The sequence below is a fragment of the Medicago sativa genome, chromosome 1, assembly GCF_051527215.1.
Source record: "Medicago sativa cultivar Bolivia chromosome 1, Bolivia_mono, whole genome shotgun sequence".
Lineage (NCBI taxonomy): Eukaryota > Viridiplantae > Streptophyta > Magnoliopsida > Fabales > Fabaceae > Medicago > Medicago sativa.
Genome location: NC_140749.1, coordinates 83,114,018 through 83,134,420, shown reverse-complemented (window position 1 = coordinate 83,134,420; position 20,403 = coordinate 83,114,018). Strand labels below are relative to the sequence as shown.

General features: G+C 34.9%; 1 protein-coding gene across 4 annotated transcripts; it reads right to left on the bottom strand.

The window, feature by feature from the left end:
- Positions 1-14,675: 14,675 nt before the first annotated feature.
- LOC146958232 (Low affinity potassium transport system protein) lies at positions 14,676-19,592 on the bottom strand. 4 transcript variants are annotated; one of them, XM_085741338.1, is made up of 4 exons: positions 19,444-19,592; positions 18,014-18,642; positions 17,332-17,394; positions 14,676-15,074 (listed from the first exon to the last, which is right to left on the bottom strand). In XM_085741338.1, the coding sequence occupies exons 2-4, from the start codon at positions 18,562-18,564 to the stop codon at positions 15,005-15,007; spliced, it is 684 nt and encodes a 227-aa protein (XP_085597464.1). In that variant the 5' UTR covers positions 18,565-18,642; positions 19,444-19,592; the 3' UTR covers positions 14,676-15,004. The 4 variants fall into 4 exon arrangements, with proteins under 4 accessions (XP_085597464.1, XP_085597466.1, XP_085597467.1 ...); XM_085741340.1 differs by having other exon boundaries at positions 18,014-18,551; XM_085741341.1 differs by having other exon boundaries at positions 17,332-17,390; positions 18,014-18,551.
- Between the last annotated feature and the right edge of the window lie 811 nt (positions 19,593-20,403).

Genomic DNA, 20,403 nt, shown 5'->3' with positions numbered 1-20,403 from the left:
AATAAGCTGTTTTGAATAAGTTGTTTTGCACAAATAAGATGTTTTGCATAAATAAGTTGTTTTGAATAAGCTGTTTTGCACAAATAAGATGTTTTGCATAAATAAGTTGTTTTGAATAAGCTGTTTTGCACAAATAAGCTGTTTTGTATAAATAAGTTGTTTTGAATAAGCTGTTTTGCACTAATAAGCTATTTTGCATAAATAAGCTGTTTTGAATAAGCTGTTTTGCACAAATAAGCAGTTTTGAATAAGCTGTTTTGCACAAATAAGATGTTTTGCATAAATAAGTTGTTTTGAATAAGCTGTTTTGCACTAATAAGCTATTTTGTATAAATAAGTTGTTTCGAATAAGCTGTTTTGCATAAATAAGCTGTTTTGAATAAGCTATTTTGCACAAATAAGCTGTTTTGCATAAATAAGTTGTTTTGAATAAGCTGTTTTGCACAAATATGCTGTTTTGGATAAATAAGTTGTTTTGCATAAATAAGTTGTTTTGAATAAGTTGTTTTGCATAAATAAACTGTTTTGAATAAGTTATTTTTTAAAATTAAATCGGAATATGATGTTTTGTATAAATAAGCTGTTTTGAATAAGCTGTTTTGCACAAATAAGCTGTTTTGTATAAATAAGTTGTTTTGAATTAGCTTTTTTACACAAATAAGCTATTTTGTATAAATAAGTTGTTTCGAATAAGCTGATTTGCATAAATAAGTTGTTTTGTATAAATAAGTTGTTTTGCATAAATAAGTTGTTTTGAATATGTTGTTTTTTAAAATGAAATCGTAATAAGCTATTTTGTATAAATAAGTTGTTTTGAATAAAAAAAACTTTAAAAATAGTTTTTTTTTAAAAAAACTTTAAAAGAAAATGTTTATAGAAATTTTGGGGCTTGGGGCCTTGAGGGCTTTTGATTTGTGGGCTTGCATGAATATGGGTCTTTTAATCTTGTGGATTTTTAAGCCCCATTACTATGTGGGCTGGGGCCAAAACTTCAAGGCCCCATGATATTGACACCTCTACTGCTTGTTGGCAAGCCATAGAATGATTTCTATATATGACTCTCTCCTCGTTACAACCTTTTCAACCAAAAAGACATATCAACGGTCAGATTTATTAGTTTCAATATACATCATTTCACATCGTCTTTAATTTTACTTTTTTAACAATATTTTCCAATGCATTTGAACCCTTCAAAAATTAAAAGACAGAATAGGCTCAGTTGAATGATAAGTGCTCGAAAGTAATATATTTCATGTATTAAAAGAGGCAATTTTAGTGACATGTTATGCAAGTTATCTACGGAAAAGCAATCAATTGTTGTAATTATACCATTTATGCTTTATATGCCTAATTCTACCCAATTTATGCAGGAAATGACAAGCAAGGACCAAAACTCAAGTGTGTGAACCAAGCAAATCTCGCTTACGCGAGATTTCTCCAGGGAACAATTGTAAATTTCGCTCCCATCTCGCTTCCAAGTCGCTCAAGCAGGATTCAAAGGCGGTTTAAGTTTGAAGCAACCTCGCTTACGCGAGTTCTAACTCGCTTACGCGAGATTTCTCCAGGGATCACTCGCTTCTGGCTCGCTTCCAACTCGCTTACGCGAGATGCAACTTCATCAAGGATCAGGGCTACGTGGCAATACTTTATTGGCCATGGCTAGATATTTAGGCTTCTCGCTTAAGCGAGATTTATCTCGCGTAAGCGAGATTACACGTTTTCAGCCCATTTAAATACAAGTTTTCCCTCTTTCTAGATTATTTCACTATTCCATTAAAACATTTTATACATTTCTAGAGAGAGGTTAGAGCTATTTCAAAGAGAGAAACACAAAGCAAGTGATTAAGGAGTAGATTCAACCCTAGATTCATTGAGACATCAAGGATCTTGGCATGGAATCTTCATCTTTCCTTCATTCCTTGCATTAGTTTACATGTCTATGTGTAACTATCACCTTCTTTGTAGTATTGAGGTAACAATCAAGCTATTATGTAATCTTTTGATCTTTTAATATATAAGGTTCTAGCTTAATGATTCAATATTGTTGTTATTCTTGCTTTTAATGCTTTCAAAGAGATTCAAGATGATTTGGACACGAACTCTTGAATCTAGAACTAGAATAACAATCTATCTTATGTTATATCACTCTTGACAAGTTTGTAAACCTTTGATAATTACTTTTAATCAAGATTTTAATGCTCTCGGATACTTAATCAGGCTGGACACGGTCGATTAAGTTATCCGATCGACTTTGTTATCGTTTAAGGAATTTAGACACGAATATTTAAACGCTAACTTGGAAATAACGATGTCGCTTTGGACACGAAGGATGTTGTAGAAATGATTGTAATAATATTGGTTATAAAGCTAGAGTCTGTTAATCGATCGAGAGATTGCTGCTGTTATGCTTGCTCGTTATCTTATACCGCAAGCGAAATAGTTCGATCCCCTCTCATTTTTACTTTATTGTCATCTATGGATATAGTGTTACAAACAAACAAATTATATCCAAACCCTTAATGTGAACTATTGTGAAAATGCTTATGATTTACGTAACTCCCTGTGGAAACGATCCTATATATATACTCACGTGTACATAGTTATATGACATGTAGAAAAACTACATCAAAATGGCGCCGTTGCCGGGGAGTAACGGAAATTTTTATCATAAGTATTGAAACAATTTTGTCATGTTAAGTCAAATTTTGCACAAAATTCTTTCATGCATATACATATATCATTCATTATTTTTTTATGCTAACCATCTGGTATAGTCTTGGTGAACTTTGTTTATGCGAGGTACCGTTGCTAAAGAAGACCTACAATTTGATCCTGAGATTGAGAAAACTGCTAGGTTACTTAGGAAGCAAGCAAAGGAAGCTAGGAGATTAGCCAGGCTGGCTCAGCCGGAATCTTTACTTTTTATTCCTTCTCCTTCCGGTTCGGTGCATACTATTTCACTTAATGGTTCTTCACACTCTTCTGAACTATCATCTCCAAGGAGTGAACCAGAAGTAGTCATGGCTAATGAAGGTGAAAATGATGCTCTACCAATGTGGGTTAGTCCGAGGAGGCTAGCTAATCTTGGAAATCAAAATGCCAAATCAATTGAGCTGAAGTCGGGGTTGATAAACTTGATAACTCATAACCAGTTTACCGGTATGGATCATGAGGATCCATATAGACATTTAACCAACTTCTATGGTATCGCCGGGACACTTGGTTTGAAGGAAGATAAGGAAGACGGTATGTTTGTGAAATTGTTTCCTCATTCTTTAATCGGGAAGGCAAAGGAGTGGTATATTGATCAACCAACTTCTTTGATGGAAAACTGGGCTGAGCTAGAGAAAGCGTTTCAAGAAAGATTCTTTCCGGAGGATAGGCATCTTGAGGCTAAAACATCAATTACAACTTTTGCTCAAGGCCAAAGTGAGTCTCTTTGTGAAGCTTGGGAGCGCTATAAATCATTGCTAAGGAATTGTCCAAAGCATGGTTTTGATAGCCAAATGCAACTATATCTTTTTCGTCAAGGGCTTCAAGACATGTCCAAGACGATGCTAGATGCAAGTGCTGGAGGTTCTATTGCTATGAAAAATCCAGCTGATGCTGTCAAAATCATTAACCAAATGGCTCTCAACACAAGAAAATCTTCTCACAACCGGAATCCACAACAAAGGAAAGCTGGTATCCTTGAACTAGAAGCAAATGATGCGGTATTAGCTCAAAATAAGCTTCTCACTCAACAAATAGAAGCTATGCAAAAGGAGATGAGAGCTATGCCAAAACAAATTCTTGAATCTCTCAAGCAAGAAGGAGGAACCGCTCAAGTCAATACTTGTGGACTTTGTACGGGGGATCATCCCACCGGCTATTGTCCCGCACCCGGTTCTTTTGAAGAGGAAGAGGTCAACTATGTGGGAAACCAACAAAGACCTAACCAACCACAACAAGCCGGAACCTCACAACAATCCCAAAATCCGGGTACTTCCAACTTTCAAGGAAGATATCCGGCCAATCAAAACTTTCAAAGACCATGGAGAGCACCTTACAACAATAACTACCAATATCCACAATCAAACTTCTACCAACAACCTTACCCTCAATTCCAACAACCATTCAATAATCAATACCAATTTCCACCACTAAATAACCCCCAACAACCTAACAATTCCCAAAGCACCGAAGAAACTTTGAAGCAATTCATGCAAATGTCCATGGCTAACCAGAAAAACACCGACGCGTCCATCAAAGGCCTTGAGACGCAAGTTGGTCAGTTAGCACAACAAATGGCTCAAGGTCCTCCGCAAGTGGGAACTTTCACCGCTAACACTCAACCAAATCCTAAGGAGCATTACAAGGCATAACAGTCAAAAGCTATTGCTACAAGGAGTGGTAGAGTAGTAGGTAAAGGGGTATGTGAAGATATTGTTGTTGAAGAGAAGGATGATGAAGTTGTCAATGAGGAGGTAAAAGAGAAGTTCGAGGAGGATAAGGAAGAGATAGAGAAGGAAGTCTATATAAAGAATAAAGAAGAATTAGTTGAAAAAGAAAAAAATCAAAAAAGAGATATAGTGGAACAAGAGGAGATGGAGAGGAAGAATAAAGATGTGGGGAAAGATAAAGGGAAGAAACAAGGAGTTGAGAAGCAAGTGGTGGCTCAACGCTTACCATACCCACATGCTCCATCGAAGAAAGACAAAGAGCGGCAATACGCAAGGTTTCTCAGAAGCCTTGGAGCAAATGTCGGTCTATGCAAAATTCATGAAAGATATCCTTTCCAAGAAAAGAAGAGTCAACGATGAAGAGACAATCCAAATTGATGCCAATTGTAGTGCTATTATTCAAAGAACATTGCCTAAGAAAGAGCAAGATCCGGGAAGAGTCACTCTACCGGTAGCTATTGGCACAACACATGTAGGTAAAGCACTACTTGATCTTGGATCAAGCATCAATCTTATGCCTTTGTCCGTTGCCAAAAGAGTTGGTGACCTTTGTATAAAGCGGACTAGGATGATGTTGCAATTGGCCGACAAATCCTTTGCAAAACCACTAGGTATGGCCGAAGATGTTCTTGTAAAAGTGGACAAATTTATTTTTCCGGCTGACTTTGTGGTTATGGATGTCGAAGAAGATGAGGATGTGCCTATCTTAATGGGAAGGAATTTCATGCAAACGGCTCGGATGATGATTGATCTTGATGATAATATCATGAAGGTCAAGGTAAATGATGAAGAGGTTACTTTCAACATCCAAGAAGCCTTGAAGTACTCGAAAGACAAGGGTGCATGTTTCAAAATGGATGCAACCGAAGAAGTCATCTTGACTACTCGGAAGCAATTGCACAATAGAACACCCCTTGAGAGTGCTTTGGTGGACGCACTCAATGCTATTGATGAAGACGAAGCAAGTGCCATTGAAGAGTGTTTGAAGGAGCTAGATTCCTTGAAGGAGGTTCTTCCTAATCAAGCCATACTTGAAGATTTGAAAGAAGAATCCAAGGAAGAAGCAAAAGTTGATGACACCAAGGTAGAATTAAATGTTTTACCATCTAATTTGAAATATGTTTTTCTTGAGAAAGATGGTACAAAACCGGTGATCATTAGTAGCTCCTTGTCCATCGATGATGAAACAAAGTTGGTAAAGGTCCTCAAGGCCAACAAGGAAGCGATAGGGTGGAAGTTATCCGACTTGAAAGGGATAAGTCCATCTTATTGTATGCACAAGATTATGATGGAAGAAAACTATAAGCCGGTAGCACAACCACAACGCCGCTTGAATCCAAACATGAAAGAGGTGGTGCGAAAGGAAGTAGTGAAGTTGCTTGAAGCCGGCATGATCTATCCTATCTTGGATAGTGCTTGGGTAAGCCCGGTTCAAGTAGTTCCCAAGAAAGGAGGAATGACGGTGATCACTAATGATAAAGATGAGTTGATCCCAACTAGAACCGTCACCGGATGGAGGATGTGTATAGATTATAGAAGACTCAATCAAGCAACAAGGAAGGATCACTTCCCCTTGCCCTTCATGGATCAAATGCTTGAAAGACTCTCCGGTCAATCCTTTTATTGCTTCCTAGATGGTTACTCCGGTTACAATCAAATTGCCATGAACCCAGATGATCACGAGAAGACGGCTTTCACTTGCCCCTTTGGTATTTTTGCTTATCGAAGAATGCCATTTGGCTTGTGTAATGCACCCGCAACTTTTCAACGGCGTGTTCAAGCAATCTTCTCCAACTTTATTGGTAAATGCATGGAGGTGTTCATGGATGATTTCTCAGTTTTTGGTTCGTCATTTGATATGTGTTTGAATAGTTTGGATACCGTGCTGAAGCGGTGTATTGAAACTAGCTTGGTGCTCAATTGGGAGAAATGTCACTTCATGGTTACCGAGGGTATTGTCCTTGGTCATAAGATTTCTGCTAAGGGTATTGAGGTAGACCAAGCAAAGGTCGATCTTATTGGAAAACTTCCACCACCGGTGAATGTCAAAGGTGTTCGGAGTTTTCTTAATCATGCCGGATTTTACCGGAGATTCATTAAAGACTTCTCAAAGATAGCAAAGCCTATGAGCAACTTGCTCAACAAAGATAAGTCTTTTATTTTTGATAAAGAATGTCTTTTAGCATTTGAAACTTTGAAAGAAAGATTGACCACTGCACCAATAATCATTGCTCCTAATTGGAATTTAAATTTTGAATTAATGTGTGGTGCAAGTGATTATGTTGTTGGTGCGGTCTTGGGTCAACGTAAGGATAAAAAATTTCATGCTATTCACTATGCAAGTAAGGTTTTAAATGAGGCACAAATCAATTATGCCACAACTGAAAAAGAGTTACTTGCAATAGTTTATGCAATGGAGAAATTTCGTTCTTACCTTGTAGGTTCCAAAATTGTTGTTTATACTGACCATGCAGCTATCAAGTATCTCCTTACTAAGTCCAACTCAAAGTCAAGGCTCATCTGTTGGATGTTGTTGCTTCAAGAGTTTGACTTAGAGATCAAAGATAAGAAAGGCACGGAGAATCTTGTAGTTGATCACCTTTCAAGGTTGACAAACAATGAGGTAACCAAGAATGAACCGGAAGTTCGTGAAGAATTTCCCGACGAAAGGTTGCTTGCAATCAATGTGAGACCGTGGTTTGCCGACATGGTGAACTACAAAGCAACCGGGTTCATTCCGGAAGATTTTGAATGGCAACAACGCAAGAAGTTCCTTCATGATGCTAACCACTATGTGTGGGATGAGCCTTATTTGTTCAAAATTGGAGCGGACAATCTCTTGCGTAGGTGTGTGGATGATGAAGAGGCAAAGAAGATCCTATGGCAATGTCATAATTTGCCCTATGGAGGTCACTTCAACGGGGAGAGAACAGCCGCAAAGGTACTTCAATCCGGGTTCTATTGGCCAACTCTTTTCAAAGATGCCAATTTACATTGCAAGCATTGTGATGAATGCCAAAGAACCGGATCAATGTCAAAGAGAAATGAGATGCCTCTACAACTTATCCTTGAAGTGGAAGTGTTTGATTGTTGGGGTATAGATTTTGTTGGCCCTTTTCCTTCATCATATTCAAATGAGTACATCTTGGTAGCTGTTGATTATGTTTCAAAGTGGGTGGAAGCCGTAGCATCGCCTAAAGCCGATAGCAAGACGGTAGTAAAGTTCCTAAAGAAGAATATTTTCACCCGGTTTGGTACACCAAGAGTTCTTATTAGTGATGGAGGGTCACACTTTTGCAACACACAACTTGCCAAGGCCCTAGATCATTATGGAGTCAAGCACAAAGTAGCATCACCGTATCATCCGCAAACGAATGGACAAACTGAAGTTTCCAACCGGGAGGTCAAACGAATACTTGAGAAGACGGTCTCTACATCTCGGAAGGATTGGTCGGCTAAACTTGATGAAGCTTTGTGGGCATATAGGACTGCATACAAGTCTCCTATAGGCCTCACTCCTTTCCAAATGGTCTATGGCAAATCTTGTCACTTACCGGTCGAGCTCGAACATAAAGCATTTTGGGCATTGAAGTTCCTAAACTTTGATCAAGAGAAGGCCGGTGAAAGAAGAAAAAGAAAGAAAAAAATCAAAAATAGAATAAGTTGTCAAGGTTATTGGTTTGATTGTTAATCATCAAAGGTTGTAATTATTGGTAGGGAAGATATTGAATTTCAAGTTGTATTACAAAGAATGTTCCTCTTTGATAGGCTTTCTGATCAATTGCCCCACATATGACATTTCTTTTGTAGCCCGGCCAAGTTATAACCCTTGCAAGACCTTTTGATCCATGCTTTTATGCTTTTTGAGATGATATTTGGATGAACACCTAACTTAAATAGGATGTTAGCATGATTGTTGGATGTGTGTTCATTACCTTACTCATTGTTATCTTGGTATTCCATTTACTTCTAAAGAAGTGTGTTAGGTGTGGTTCATAGATAGTTATGTTTATGTTTTGAAGTTTATGATGTGTATTTTGTGCTTAGGACTTGTTTCACATTTATAGCTGTGCTAGGAATAATGGAGAACTTCATGCTTGCCGGTGCATTCACATTTGAATCACCACTTGAAAATTTTTATTTGATTTGAATTGTTTGGTACTGTGCTAGAAAGCTTGTCCAAAGCCTTGTGAGTTTCCTTTTGATTCTTTTGTTTGAGGACAAACAAAAAGCTAAGTTGGGGAGAGTTTGATAAGTGCTCAAAAGTAATATATTTCATGTGTTAAAAGAGGCAATTTTAGTGACTTGTTATGCAAGTTATCTACAGAAAAGCAATCAATTGTTGTAATTATACCATTTATGCTTTATATGCCTAATTCTACCCAATTTATGCAGGAAATGACAAGCAAGGACCAAAACTCAAGTGTGGGAACCAAGCAAATCTCGCTTACGCGAGATTTCTCCAGGGAACAATTATAAATTTCGCTCCCATCTCGCTTCCAAGTCGCTCAAGCAGGATTCAAAGGCGGTTTAAGTTTGAAGCAACCTCGCTTACGCGAGTTCTAACTCGCTTACGCGAGATTTCTCCAGGGATCACTCGCTTCTGGCTCGCTTCCAACTCGCTTACGCGAGATGCAACTTCATCAAGGATCAGGGCTACGTGGCAATACTTTATTGGCCATGGCTAGATATTTAGGCTTCTCGCTTAAGCGAATCTCGCGTAAGCGAGATTACACATTTTCAGCCCATTTAAATACAAGTTTTCCCTCTTTCTAGATTATTTCACTATTCCATTAAAACATTTTATACATTTCTAGAGAGAGGTTAGAGCTATTTCAAAGAGAGAAACACAAAGCAAGTGATTAAGGAGTAAATTCAACCCTAGATTCATTGAGACATCAAGGATCTTGGCATGGAATGTTCATCTTTCCTTCATTCCTTGCATTAGTTTACATGTCTATGTGTAACTATCACCTTCTTTGTAGTATTGAGGTAACAATCAAGCTATTATGTAATCTTTTGATCTTTTAATATATAAGGTTCTAGCTTAATGATTCAATATTGTTGTTATTCTTGCTTTTAATGCTTTCAAAGAGATTCAAGATGATTTGGACACGAACTCTTGAATCTAGAACTAGAATAACAATCTATCTTATGTTATATCACTCTTGACAAGTTTGTAAACCTTTGATAATTACTTTTAATCAAGATTTTAATGCTCTCGGATACTTAATCAGGCTGGACACGGTCGATTAAGTTATCCGATCGACTTTGTTATCGTTTAAGGAATTTGGACACGAATATTTAAACGCTAACTTGGAAATAACGATGTCGCTTTGGACACGAAGGATGTTGTAGAAATGATTGTAATAATATTGGTTATAAAGCTAGAGTCTGTTAATCGATCGAGAGATTGCTGCTGTTATGCTTGCTCGTTATCTTATACCGCAAGCGAAATAGTTCGATCCCCTCTCGTTTTTACTTTATTGTCATCTATGGATATAGTGTTACAAACAAACAAATTATATCCAAACCCTTAATGTGAACTATTGTGAAAATGCTTATGATTAACGTAACTCCCTGTGGAAACGATCCTATATATACTCACGTGTACATAGTTATATGACATGTAGAAAAACTACATCATTGAACAAGTCCAATGTTAGTAAGAAAACATAAGAATTACTAAAATAAAAAAGATATATAACAGACGCATTTAAAACTAATGCAAGGACAATCTCCAACTAACAAAAAAATATTTAGGCTTCTTCAAGTTTCTAGATGATCCAAATACATGTTATATAAGCAAATCTATAAAATTGTCGGTCACCACCAAAAACAAGTATTTTTAGTCGTTCTTTTGAAAGCAAGAGAATACATTTTTTAATAAAATGTAAATTAAATTTTAAAAAGAGAACAAGAGAAAGTCGCTCCTTTCTATAAAAAAAAAATAAAGGGTAGGATTGATTATAAAAAGAGCTAGAGAACTAAAGCACCAAAAAGTCTCTAATTTATTGGTCGTAACCACCAAAATAAGTAAATTTTTTAGATAAAACAACGAAGATGAATCAAACATAAGAGTAAATAGTGTGATTGTTTCTTTTCTTGTTTGCTTGGTTTTTTATTGAGATGGGTTAGGGTGGGTGGATTATGAAGAAGAAGATGATGTTGGTGCTTCGGGTGATTTTCATATAAGAGAAGAAAAGTTTGCTGTTATCTCCACTCTATTCCCCCTCCTTATTCAATCCCTCTCTTTCATTTTATATAAGGTTAATTTTAGTTTGGACAAGTGAATGTTGGGGTTCAACTTGGATCAGTTGAATTCTGACCTTTGATATGATATTAATTAATATACACGGTTGTGATTGTCTGTCCACTACCTGATGTCTAAGTTAGATACTATCTAAGCCTACTTTAAGACTGCCCGCACAGTAGTACCGTTGTCATTTTGTGAAAATGGTTGCCTGGGTATAACATGGACTGATAAATATTTTTTAAAATTTATGTGAAAATGGTTGCCTCTCTCTCATCTCTTTCCAAATTTATTTTTCCTCTATCGATTAAACTTCACATTTTTTTTCTTTTGAATATCAAACATCACATTTGACCATTCTTATATGTATGTTTCTTTTTTACCGAAAAATTGCTTTCTAGAATGACTATTCTAAAACAATGCAGGTTAGGTGTAATTGTCTTGTTGATGGGTGTTTAAACAATTTAGAACAACATGCTCTCTTTCATGGTCTTGTTGATTTCATTTCCGTTTTATGCCTTGTACTCAGCTGGATTTATAGAGCAAATTCCCATCAATTACAGATCTAGTGGTTTTAATTTCAACAAATTTTTAGAATTACTTGTTAAAAAAAAAAAACAAATTTTTAGAATTATTCTCAAATTCAAGATCTATTTGTTTGGTGAATTAAGTTATACTGATAATTTGATAAAAGGAAGGAGAAAGAGTAAATGAATATGCTAAGATATGAGTTGTGAAGAGATTATAAGAATTTATAAGAATTATTTAAAGGAGGGTTTTTGTTAGCGAAAGAAATAGAAGGAAAATTAATGTGAAAGGTAGGAAGAAGACGAAGGTGATGGAGAGAGGAAGAAAGAGAGAGTTTGGTACCGTGTACAATACAAGGTTGGTCACCTATATTTTTTTATTTGGCTCCTTAACTATTTAATTGGTTTCGGTTTGGTCCCTTAAGTAAAGTTTGAATTATTTTGATCCCTTAACTTTCATTTTGGTACTTTCCTTTAAATTTAATTAAAAAAAACGTTAGGGTTTATACAAGGTTTAAATGTGTCATTGGTCCCTGCACTTTCATCAGATTTTGGCATTGGTCCCTGCACATTTTTTTGTTTGGCATTGGTCCCTACACTTTGTAAAAATATTGGTATTGGTCCCTCTGTTAACTTTCTGTTAAAAAAAAAAAAACAAAACTAACGGAGTGCCACGTGGCCCAATCATTTCACGCCACGTGGCACCAATACCAATATTTTTACAAAGTGCATGGACCAATACCAATATTTTTACAAAGTACAAGGACCAATACCAATAGTTTTGTGTTTTTTTTAACAGAAAATTAATAAGGGACCAATACTAATATTTAAGCCTTTATACAATCATCATCTTCATTCAACTTCTTCATCATCTTTCTCATCCACCTTCATCAAAAAACAGCAAAACAAAAATCTGGAAAAATAAAATAAAATTCTTCATACAATTTGAAATCACTACTCTATAAACACCTAATTTTTCTGCATCTTCTTCCCCTTCTTCAACATCATCTTTATCACATCATTATCATCATAACATATCATCACTATCACTATGTTTATTAAAAAAACCCTATAAAATCAAATTCAATTTTATCCTTTTCTTTTCATTCCCAAAAGGGGACGTGAAAATTAGATCCAACACATACCAAAATTTTATCTCATCAAATCAAGTAAACTAGTGAGAGAATAAAGTCATCCCATTGATTTGCTAAATTTCAGATCTGGATCAACCTTCATAAAAAATACCCAGAAAAACCCATAAAAAAGAATTGAAATTTGATCTTATAAAAACCCAGAAAAAATACCATGATTCAGTTGGTCTAATCTGTTGAATTTGTGTGTTCAGTACCATGTTTCTTCATGAACAACAAGAATTTTAGAATTTGTGATTGTGATTTTGCGATTTTGATTGAAAGGGGAAGAAAATGATTTTGCATCTTGAAGAACTCGTACCATGATTATTCATCTTCGAAATCTTTATGTCTTGATGAATCCTTATGCAGAGAACGTGAAAGGGATTCAAACCAATCAAAAAATTTAAGGATACGTGAAAAAATAATTTGGAGAAATATGGGTCTTTTGAGAGAAGAAGAGATGTAAAGGGTTTTGGAAATTTGCCTATAAAGATGGGTCTTTTGATCGTAAGTTTATGTTTTATGTTTTTATAGAGTTGAATTTCAGTTTTTTTTTCTTTTCTGGGTTGATGGTATTATTGGTTGTTATTGTTGGGTTGTTGTTGTTGATGGGTTTTGTTGTTGTTGTTTGTTCATGCTGTTGGGTTTTGTTCTTGCTGTTGTGTTGTTGATGGTGTTTTTCATATTTTCCAGAAAATGATGAACCTAACGTTTTTTAATTAAATTTAACGGAAAGGACCAAAATATGTAACGGAGAGAAAGTTAAGGGACGAAAATAAATCAAATTTTAGTTAAGAGACGAAAGCGATACTAATTAAATAAATAGTTAGAGGACGAAAAAGATAATTTAACCTTTTTATTTAAAATAAAATAAAATAGGTCATTTTAATGGTGCAAGTTGAACCCAAACTTGTACTAGTCCAAACTAAAGGGACGCCACTTTCAATCTACCTCATTTTTGTCATTTTCTTATGAAGAAAATGTCAATTTTTAACTGTATAGTGGTTGGTAGCATAGCAGAAGCAGACTCAATGCAGGTCTGTACTGCTTCTGTTTTTGTATGGAAATGGAAAAAAGGAGAAGGCAAGAAGAAAGTTTTATTGGTCGCATGCTCCATAGGATTATTTACTATCATCACTACACAATATACAGCCTTTACCCGCAATTATTTAAGGGCAACATGCTAACTGCCGGTATTTCATCAAGGATTTGTGATGGCAAATTTTTAGGTAACTTGAATGATTGAATGAAGGCTACATACTCAACCAAATTTTATGCATATCATTGTATTCAACTTTAGATTATAGCCAGTAAAAAGATCATTTAGTGTTAGAATTTGTGGCAATTACATTGTTTACTATCATTACACCAAAGATAATCATCACACTCTTAAAGGAATCATCATTATCTCTTAAAATTTGCTAGTCTTTCGCCACAACACAGCTAATACAGATTCAGTTCAATCAATATTTTGATGAATTACAACACATCTCCGCAGAAACTTAAAATTAACTAACTAATTCTCCTATTGGAAAAACACTTAAATTAAGTGCTTACCATATAGTGTTTATGTATAAGTTGTTTATGTAACAAATGACAGGAGTGTATGGAACTAGAGAATAAGGATTGCAGTTAGGCATAAACCTATGAACACCCCCTATCTAAAAGTGAAGAGAAATAATTAATTAATTTACGCTATTACCAAAATAAGGTTGTATAGCACAACCTGAGCTATTACAAAAATAGAATTAATTAATTTAGGCTAATTCAATTAAAATGTTATTTTTGGTATAATGCAGGTCTGTACTTCATTATGATATCTTGTTTCATTTATAATGTTGATGTTAGCATGGTATTGAAAAAACAAATTGGACAGTTAATCCTGAGCAATCCTGAGAAATTTTTGTCGGTTAATAGAAACATAGACAAGTTTCAAATGACCTTAAAGAAAATCTAACTGCAAATCCCCAAGAACCACTGGACAGTTTGCACCATATACAAAAAAATCAATCACCTCAGGGATTTTATTCGCAGCTTTGCTTTTATATAGAGCACCAAGTAACAAATCAATCAAGACTTATACAACACATCTGGTATACTCCAATTCTCCAAACCCCAAATTTCAGGAAATCTCGTTATCCTTTAGAAACTATGAATGATCACTCATTTTTCTTCATGCACTTAAACAATCCCAAACAATCTCACAACAGTCTATAAAACAATTGCCGGAACATGGACTTAATTTATACCTGCAACAGATATACCTCAAAAAAGAAATCCTAGTCATAACACAAATTCGTCAACAGGCAGCCAGTGATACTTTACAAAATATTACATTTGTATTATCTTTCGATAAAGCCATAGCATAGTATTTAGTTCATATAAATAAGAACATAAAGTAGCATAAAAATGATGAATAAAAGAAAAGAATTCACACAAGAATTATACAACAAATTGATGACAGGTATAGGAGCAAAACTTGAAGCCGCAGCAAGCAATAGTAGAGACACAAACAATCACTCCCGCAACATGGTGTATATATCTCCAAAGGACCAAAAAATCTTCACTCATTTTGCATCTAACCGAGTGATGTTGTGTTAAAGATGGATGTCCCGATGAATGACCCTAACGTCTTAATGAAACTTCAATTTACATTATCGCACAGGAACAAGTTCTCTCATTTCCATTATCATATTCATCATCTGATCCATCCACTTCACTGCAGTTGAAGGAAAAATTCTATCATATAGAATCAATTACAGGCAGGTAATAAACCACGAAAACAAACAATAACAAGGAAAACTGTTCTAAACTTTTATCACAACCAACTCATATAATAACAGGTATGACAGCATATACACAAATTAATGGTTGTCAACCTGTCAGGGTATAGGACAGGTTATTGACAAACAAGCTAACTGCAGTACGGCGTCATTTTTTCTATACTTGTTTAATAAATATATATTCGGTTACTATATGCTTGCATAATAATGGGAAAAGAATTGAGACCTAAATTACTTTCAATCAAGTCTTGGTCCATAAACTTTTTCTATTCTAGTTAAGTTCCTATAGTTTTCTTCCAGTTTCAATTGGATCCCTGACTTAACTAGAAGCAACAACGCTGCCATAATTTGCTGATGTGGCAGATAGAATGTCCACAGTAACAACCTTTTCCAAGTCAACATAGCATGCAAAAACTCAACTATTAACCAAACCTGCTCAGCTAGTCAGCCCTAACAACCAATTCTTTTGCAAAACCACTTCAATATGCAACAACAGATCCCCTCCAAGTCCAACCATGCCTCACGGCCACGGCTCAAATTGTGCACTAGATCTCTACCCGACATGCCTGTCTCCAAATCATGTCATGTCCTATAAACCATTTCAGGTCCAGAATAACAAGTAAGCCAAGGTAAACACCATAGCTGCATTCCTTCCCACATCCAGTTTTTTGGACAGATTCCATCACCAATGTCAACGATAATGGTGCTGAAGGCAGCAAATCAGCACTGCAGGACATGCAGTTTATATGAATAGGAGTACAACTCTACAAGCATTAGGCTGTAAAGCTTCGGTGATTAGAAGCAGTATTTAACATTGGCTTTTTACATTTGATTGATCTGTGGAGTTGCAATGAGAGCCGCTGAAGAGCTTCTTAGGGTAGATAAAAGAATGAAAAAAAGTACATGGGTTTTAAGATGTGGTATCAACATGGAAAAAGCCTAACCAGGTATACCCGCATGTGAACACTCAATTTGCCGATGACACTACAGCAAATTTGACCATGTTATGTATTCTACTTAATCTCTATGAACAAGGTAAGGTATGGACTATTTGCATTTCATACCAAACTAGTGGCAATATACAAGATGCCTACAGATCAACCAAAGAGTAATGCTTAATTCAATTCTACCAAACCAGATTGTATTGTGAGGGATGCCTCCTACTTATAAACATTTTTTCAAGTTATATCTCTTCCAATGTGGGAATTTTAACATATCCTCTCAGGACCAGGACTAGACATCTCTAATGTGGCCTCAGTGGTTTGATAACGGGTGGCTCAACAGATCCTCAACAGATCTATATATGGCTCTGATACCATGTAGAAAGTAATGGGGAAAATGCTTTCATGTTTATTACTACAGTCTAGGACTGTTTATATGAAAAATTACACTAAATGATGTTCCAATAAACAGGACAACTGATGTACTGCAATAAATACAAATCAAATCAAATGGGATTAAATAAGATAAAATCAAATCCCTTGGATTATCCTAAAGATGTGGCAAAGACTTATTGTTGAACGTAATAAATTGGTCCAAATCTCGACACAAACACAAAATACTGACAAAATCACTGAAGATCATAAAAGTAATACAGGTTTATACACTAAAGAAACAACCAACATGGATTTGGTGTAGAACTATAATATGCATTATTATGTGCACAGTCACAGACACACAAAATTCGCCCCTGTAATCTGAGCAAATTTCCGTTTACCCCCTGGCATATCATCAATTTTGTAGTCAAAATTCATGAAGGTCTAAAACAAAGAATTTTCAAATTACAAGGTTGGAATCTAAACAATTTTTTTTTACAGGGGGTAAACCAGAAACCGTTAATATTACAAGGGGGCAAACATATATTAACCCTTTTTTTTTTTTTGCATAAACTAAGTGATAGCATACCTAGAAAGAAGAAGGAGGAAAATTAAGATTTTTTTGTTGTTTATAAACTTCTTGAGGACAAAAAAAAAATGATCATAATAGAATAGGAACAATGATAGAGGGCAAGGCATCCTCTAATTATAAAGGTCAAAAACAAAAACCAAACAAATCGGAAAATAAAATCAAAATAACAAATCCTTCCTAGTTCTAAATCGAGTTCCAAGAAACCAGATTACAATGGCCATTAATCAAACATCATATAAAAGTGTGAGTGAAATGCTGAAATTCCCAAAATTTATTATTATTCACCTCCAATCACAGACACCCAAAAGCTTGAGGAGAGGCATATGGCAACCGAAGCGCCACTCCTTGCTTCATCATAAAATTCCAAAATAGATCAAAAGAAATTAATTCAAATTTGCAGGATCAAATTAAGTCATTCGAAATAATCTACAATCATCAAAGAATACAAGTTGTCTTTAATTTTCAAATGGAAATCGTAAGAAGATTTGTACACCTATGCGTAGAAGGAGTTGGATTAAGGATCTACAAGTTTAATGGTCCGGCATTCATTGGACCGATATCATTTGGAATGAACAAAAATGTAAAATTCCTTAGAGCTTGGGAAAGCTATATGTGCATGTTCTCAAAACTGAAATTAGTTCACCTTCATCTCTCTGAAGTAAAACTAATTTAACTCAACTCAGCCTCAAGCTAAATGCTAGAAGTTTCATACATCATTCATTGCAGCGAATACAAAGATTTGGGATTTATAGTATTAAAAAAACATATATTTTTAAAAGGCCATCCTAGCATATCTCATTCATACACTAATATCAATCAAACAAAATAAAGTATCAGGAGCCCATGTGTCCTGACAATAAAATAAAATCGGGTAAACAAGACCTCTAATCTAAAATTGTATAATAGTACGAAGAGAAAGGTTCTTCCTTTTATTACAGCTGATATCGAAAATAAAATATTCAAATACCTGGGCTCAAATTCTCGTATTTCAACAAGCTCACTACCGCAAGCATCTGTCCACTGCACTCTCCTTCTTTCTGCTTGATCACCAGGAGTACAAACGACATGTCCACCTGATGCGTCTTGCTCATTGGTAGCCTCAACAGAAACTGATTTATTACTGTGTGGCCTTCTAATGCTACTTTTAAGAGTGACCTTTATACCATCATTGTTATCATCTATATGAGAGGGATCCTTTCCATCATTAGAAACCGGTAGCCCTGGTGAAACATCATGTTGTTGGGTTGGTCCGACTTTAAGAGGTGATGGAGTATCATGCCCTGCGGAAGTGCGACCAAAGCAGACAAAGGAGGCACACCCGCGGGAAAGGCGATTCTTTGTGGAAGCCAGCTGGAGTTGAGGGTCAGATTCTTGGTCTACCAACTGGTAATGGTTCCACGGTGCAACTCTCATGGGTTTATCCTCATTCCTTTGACCCAAAAGGAGTAGGCTCAGGCCCTTGCTATACCCTGAAGCCGAAGCAGAGAAGAATCCTCCACCTTCTACTGCAAATAACATCAGTTCTGCTCATTGGCACGCCATAAATGATTTTTATATATCACTTCCTCCTCTTAGAAGAACAACAAATGCTACAGCCTTTTCAACCAAAAGAAATCAATAATCAGATTGATTTTCCTTAGTTTCGAAATCCATCATTTTCATATCTTTTAAATTTTAATTTTTTAACAATATTTTCCTATGCACTTGCACTCTTCAAAAATAAAACATAGAATATGCTCAGTTGAACAAGTTCAATATCCATAAGATAACAAAATAATCATTAAAAAATGTAAGAAAACAAAAGTACATTTAACAATGAATATACAAATTAACAAAGCCTTCTAAGCTAAGACAAGGACAACCAAACAAAAAACACTTTAAGACTTCTTCAAATTTCTAAATGATCCAAAAACATGTTGAATATGTAACAACCACCCAAAAAAACAGCTAAAAAGGAGCCATAAAGTAATTCATTTATGCTCTTGTAAAAATTAACAAAAATATCCAAGAGATGTCGGCTCAGTGATAAGAATTCGACCTTATAACCTCAAGGGACAAAGTTCAAATCCCTACGACAAATCGCAACGAAGATCTCTACTTTAATGCAACAACAACAACAACAACACATCACACATAAAATGCTAGCTAGCAATTTCTCAAAAAAATCAAAATTCCAAAAAACCAAATAATAATAATAAAACAAATTAAATAACAAAAAAAAAACAGCAAAGTTTTGCAATTACTTGCAAATGCATGTGATAGAAATCAGAAACACTGAAATCAAAGAAAGCAAAGTGAGATTTGGAAGTGTCGGTTTTCAATTTTCATTCACTTTATCGAAAAATTAAGAACAAATCATAGATCGAAGAAGAACAAGAAGAGGCGAGTAAACAGTACCGGAGAATCAGAAGCACAGGTCGGCGGCGCGTGGATCGACGGTGAAGAATGGTAGATTATGCGGCCGTGAGTCGTCGGAGGAAAAACTCGGCGAGAAATTGAGTTGAGTGACGAATAATTAAGAAAAGATAAAATAAAACAGTTTCTGTGTATTTTTCATATGTTTCCAATTATTTAAGAAGAGGATAGGATAGTGACTCACATGGCGCATGATAGCGACCCTTTTTCTTAATGTGCGCAATGCTTTTGGCTTTGCCTTGTAATTTTTATCATTTTCTTCTTTCAAAATAATATTTTTTGGTTAAAAAAAAACAAATAGTAGAAATCTTAATTTTTTACTTATTAAAAATTAAAATTGGCATTGTTACTTTTTGGTAAATGTTTTTTAAATAGTATTGTTAGTACATGTTAGTATTATTGTGTTTTGCTATGAATTTATGAAAGTTTATATTTTTTGTTACAGACAAAAAAATGTTAGAATGAAGGTTTAAACATCTTTTTATCTTTCATCTTTATTACAAAGTTAATATCAGTCTTCTAACAAAAAAAAAGTAAATATTGGTTCTTTAATTTAATTAAAAGGTAATGTTGACTTGTTATAATGAAGGTTTAAACATCTTTTTATCTTTCATCTTTATTACAAAGTTTATATCAGTCTTCTAACAAAAAAAAAGTAAATATTGGTTCTTTAATTTAATTAAAAGGTAATGTTAACTTGTGTCCGATCACAAGTTAATGAATTAAAAAAAGAAATAAAAAATAAAATGTGTTTTAAAAATGTAAATGTTTAAACATTTACAACATTAAATACAAAATTTTCAAAATAATAATAGTTATATCTTTACCTTCTTAACTTGTATCTTAAAACATAAGTTAACATTTTCCTTAATTAAATAGTAGTAAGTTATTTATTTCCATTATTTTGTTAGTCAAAGACTCAAAGTCAATATTTATGACACA

Excerpts from the sequence above, each read along its gene's own strand:
- LOC146958232 (XM_085741338.1), bottom strand. The coding sequence starts at position 18,564 with ATGTTATTTGCAGTAGAAGGTGGAGGATTCTTCTCTGCTTCGGCTTCA. Across the intron at positions 17,395-18,013 it reads ATACGAGAATTTGAGCCCAG|CAAGGAGTGGCGCTTCGGTT; the intron begins GTATTTGAATAT and ends TTTATGATGAAG. Across the intron at positions 15,075-17,331 it reads TTGGGTGTCTGTGATTGGAG|TGAAGTGGATGGATCAGATG; the intron begins GTGAATAATAAT and ends CTTCAACTGCAG.